This window comes from Papaver somniferum, chromosome 11 (assembly GCF_003573695.1).
Source record: "Papaver somniferum cultivar HN1 chromosome 11, ASM357369v1, whole genome shotgun sequence".
Lineage (NCBI taxonomy): Eukaryota > Viridiplantae > Streptophyta > Magnoliopsida > Ranunculales > Papaveraceae > Papaver > Papaver somniferum.
The window spans coordinates 152,317-157,149 of NC_039368.1; the positions used below are offsets into that span (position 1 = coordinate 152,317).

General features: G+C 37.1%; 1 protein-coding gene across 1 annotated transcript; it reads right to left on the reverse strand.

Annotated features, from left to right (window-relative positions):
* Positions 1-672: 672 nt before the first annotated feature.
* LOC113321028 (F-box protein At3g07870-like) lies at positions 673-3,100 on the reverse strand. The gene is made up of 2 exons (XM_026568905.1): positions 2,911-3,100; positions 673-2,192 (listed from the first exon to the last, which is right to left on the reverse strand). The coding sequence occupies exon 2, from the start codon at positions 2,172-2,174 to the stop codon at positions 864-866; it is 1,311 nt and encodes a 436-aa protein (XP_026424690.1). The 5' UTR covers positions 2,175-2,192; positions 2,911-3,100; the 3' UTR covers positions 673-863.
* Positions 3,101-4,833: the final 1,733 nt, after the last annotated feature.

Sequence of the window (4,833 nt, forward strand, 5' to 3'; positions counted from 1 at the left end):
TAGTGACCTTTTTTGTCATCTAGCTATAGGCCACAATTAAGTGGTATAGGCCCAAATTTAGCCAGGATAAGCTATTTTATTCGGTAGTATGTTATTTTTATCATACACTGCATTCCTACAAAAGAATAACATAAGATGGTGCATCCGTCGTATATCTGTCAGACACTGACCATGACTCAAAATCAGCTTCATAATGGAAGAAATTTTGTGATTCAAAATTTACAACTGAATTTATGCACCCGGTACACTCGTCATATGTGGAAGCTACGCTCACTGAAAATGCTGCTTATGGCTTATCCAGTGGGTTTAGAATTAGAGCTGTCAGTGTAAGAAGTTAGAGTTGCCTGACACAGTAAGATTGGTGCACTAGGTCTGCAAAATTTTGAAATATAATTATGCAAAATGCACATATTTTGTCCCCGACAGATTTTGAATTTCCTCATGTAATGAACGCACCAGGCCGCAGAAAAGAACTCCTGAAGGGTCCTTTCCTATCAGCAACAAGACCTTATAAACCAAAATTCGCAAAAAGAAACAACAAAATTAGCGTCTACAGAGACACCAAACTTCCAACTCCCAAAATCAAACAATTCATTCTTTAGGGACGACTACAAAAGGACAAATTTTTTCTTATCTGTCCCAATATGTCCACTGTAGTCCTAAAATACTGGCTACGAACAAATTCAAGGAAATGAACTCAACAGGAAGCGATACAAGAAAGAAAAGAATCATACAAAAGAGAAATTAACTGTCAAAATGTGCATCGATCCAGTTATTTATAAAAAACGTCAGACAGACGAGCAAACCATATGAGTTCCACAGGCACATGTGCAAACAATTTAAAAAATAGAACTGAAATAGTATTATGCATTAGTCGGTCCATCATCCTTCTGTTGATTTCCTATAAAGATTTCCTTTGGTGCTGGATTTACATCATACCTTTTTCTGAAACTACACCGCCTTTCTCCAAGAGCTTTCAGCGAAACAAAGCTGTTGACATGTTGAAGTACATAACAAAAGTAGTTATCCATGAGCTTTTCCAAGGCTGCAGTTTTTGGATTATAACAGAAGAGAAAACCTTTGTGGCGCATTAGAAGTTCACCACTATTAGTAAGGGCACACGGCTCTGCTTCACGTTCAATTGGTATGCTAAACTCTTTAATCCAGGTTAATAACTCGTAATCATCCTGTTCATTCAACTCAAAACTATTGCTTTCTCCCGTCTTCCTTAAGAACCATATGTCTAAGCATTCACCTCGCTTTTCATGAACAAAACACAGGCATCCTCCCAATACCTGAAGTTGAAAACAGTTTTCATCACTTGCAGCAGGGACAAAAGGTGGTGATGGGAGCAAGTATACATTCTCCTTAGCCAAATCAAAGGATACAATCTTCTCTTCCTTGTTAAGCCAATGAAGTGCTCCGTTTGCTAACGTACCAAATGGGGATAGATACATACACGAACCCCGAGAAGCGCATTCATTCTTAGGTCGCAGTGAGTGAGTGGTTGTTCCCGTCTCTCTCCAACCGCTGCCACTGCCTATTGTGTATACTACCCGCCCCAAATGAGTGGTTTTGGTATAGTGGATTTTTACGATTTTGTACTTGTCAGTAGAAGGATGGTAACCAAAACCACACACTACAAACTCAGAGTAGTCGACAAGGTTTCCTCTTTTGATTATTCGTGGAATTGTTACGTATTCTCCAGTGATAGGATTACTAACATAGCTAGGTTCAAGGACATGATAAGGATAGTTTTCAGAAAAGCAAATCAGCCCGTTACATGAACCAATAACTGATTTACCAACAGTGAGAGGCTGGTTGATCTTTCTAATTTTATTACGAGTCTGGTTATCATACTCTCCATAGTAAAGCTGGTTGCCACGTTCCAGTGTAAATGAAAAGAAGAAAAGAAGTCCGAAAGGAATACCAGCAGTAGTATGAGAAGAAGGACTTGTGAAACTGTTACCATTAATCTGCGATAATTGATGTAGTAAGTGAGCCCGAGGATAGGAAGGTTGACGAAGTAGGTCCTTCCACGTTTTCAACACTTGTCTACACTGTAAGACTGAATCAGCGGGTAAGCGAGAAAGTATGTTTAAAGTAAGATCTGAAGGGAGGATCGTCTCCATGTTTATATGCATCTCTAGACAAACCGCTTTCATCTCTTTCATGTTTTACTCATGCTCCTCCTGAAAGTGGTGGAGTATTCAAGTAAGAAAAATGCCAATTACTGATATAATAGCAAAACAGAGTATTCAAGTAAGAAAAATGCCAATTACTGATATAATAGCAAAACAGACTACTTCTATACGACAAAATGATAATCAGTTCTGTAAATCTTAAGAATTGGCATGAATTTGGCTAAGCCGGATACTAACATTTAGAAGGCAGACAGACCACTATTTGTCCTCTATTTACAAAATGCAATATGCTATAAAACCAACATTTTCCCATGAGGGGCACATTCCCCCGTGAGTCCATGACTTGTATGGTTGCTCTTAACAGTTATTACAATCAAATACCCCACTTCTCCAAATCACTGTTAAACCCTAATTTAACATCAAGATTAGAAATTTGAATCAAAAGAAACACATTTCTTCTAATCACATAATTTAAGAAAACAGATTCAATCGTTAAATCATTCATTTCTGTAAACCCTAAATCAAAATTCAATCTTTCTGCAATCACTCAATATGACTAGCTACAATAAAAATTACATGTTTGAATCAAATAAAACAAAATTAAGTAGACAAAATCAAGAATCAAGGTAATCAAGAAAATCTAACACCCATAGAAGAACAAAATCAAGCACTCTTGGTGCGTTATTCTAAACTCTATCAGACAAAAGTTCTATGGCAATAGAAAGAACATACAAAAATCAAACAGAAAATAGGAAATGAAACATACCCTGGAATAGATCAGTTTTCCTCTTCCAGTTTTTCTTTTTAGTTTTTATCCACCATTCCACCATTCTCTGTGGAATGTATAGAGGAAGAAGAAGATCTTCTAATCGTATCTTTTCTATTTTAGGTAGTTAATCAATTCGGGCACGGGAAGAGGTTTCAGAGTCTGATTGCCGAAAAGAAAGGAATGCGACTTTGGAGGGAGGACCCGTTTCAGACTGAGGTTTTCATTTATCCCTAAAAATAATACCGATTTAATGGGCTTGCAAAGTCTTATGGGCTAGATTTGATTTTTACATCAGATAAAAAAAATGTCCATTCTTTCGTGATATATCTCGAATGTCAACTAATAGCGAGACAGTTTTGTTGGATGGTTAGTGTAGTTGCAGGAAATCTTACAACCACACCCTAGTGATAATCCATGGAATAATCTAAGAAACCATGATGAAATACTTAAATTTTTTTATTAAAACTTAGAACAAATACAAAGATGTTGTGAGGAATCTCTAACTTGGAAAACAAATAACTTTCTCTCTCTAAATACCTTATTACCTTATCTCAACTCACCAAAAGAATCTCTCCCTTTATAATGATGGTTGGTTCCTTTTATAGGAATTTACATAGTGGAGGACAGCTAATAAAGCCTCTATTTTCTGATCTGGAGCGCGTCAATATCGCTTAGACTTCAACATTGCCGCACGGGCTCTTCACTTCCGCGTAGATCTTCACACTTTTGATGTGACTTGGTGACGTCATCTAATTCATCATCTTGGAAATGTTGTACGCGTTCATTTTCGCTTAATGCTAAAGGGATTACTTCGCATAAATGATAGGTGTGCGGTATTTTGCACCCATATTTTGCCTCTTCTCGTATCGTTCTTTTTGAAAGAAAGAACGGTAAGAAAAACTCTAGTAAACTATTTTCCGCACCCATTCATCTTTTCATATTCCTCCTAGTTGTTGCTTTTTCCGATGTCTCGGCTTGGCAGCTTAAACATGTTATCTTTGCCACTTACAATATGAAACGTCCCTGTTAACCGCCTCTTCATATTCGTCCTTTCATAATCAGTGCTCCGATGGAAAAAAATATCTCGGGAGTTGGGATAAAATCTTTTATTTACTGCGATACGTTTTCTTTTCTTTCCTTTTACCTTCTCTCTTCATATTTTTTCTTTTTCTTTCTCTATAAATTTTATCTTCAGCTGCTGTTCATTTTATTTAACAATCTTTTATTGTTCTTCACCATTCTCTACTTCGCGTTCTCCTCCAATCATACTGTCTATTCCCTTCTCACTTTTCTTAGTTTCGAACTCTATTCTTCATCATCATTATCTTGATCATCTTGATCATCTTGATTATTCCTTCATCTTTTTGTATTCCCATTCTAAAAATGGCCCCTAAACCCGGCTGGAAGAATGTTAAAGAGTTCAACAGATTAAAAATCGAGTTCCAACATAGGGGTTTCACATTATCAGTTCTTTTTGGATCAGAATCTACTTCTTCACTTGAACCTAGATGGTTCTCGTCTGATCAATGGAATGATCAGAAAATCATTATTTCGCTTGGGAAACTGCTTGTTGGTCTTCCCATTCCTATTTACAATCCTCAAATTCCTCTTTTTTATGAGCTCTTGTATGATGCGAGATTTGCGCGTGACGTATTCCAATTAAGTGGCGACTGTATCAGGATAATGATAGAATACGCTCGTCGTGCGGCTGGATTGGAATCTTCCTATACCTTATGGAAGAAACCCTACATTAGAGAGGAGTATACAGTAGATAATTTCTTACTTCATTACGATGTCGTCATCGTGAAAAATGATCAATTTCACTGGGGAATTCGTTTTTCTAGAGCGGATGGTATCGCAGAGGACAAAAAGGTCATGCGCGATGTTGATTTTCATAACCCAGCTAATACTTGTGCGCGT

Bases quoted from the DNA above. Each gene is read 5' to 3' on its own strand.
- LOC113321028 (XM_026568905.1), bottom strand. From the start codon at position 2,174: ATGAAAGAGATGAAAGCGGTTTGTCTAGAGATGCATATAAACATGGAG.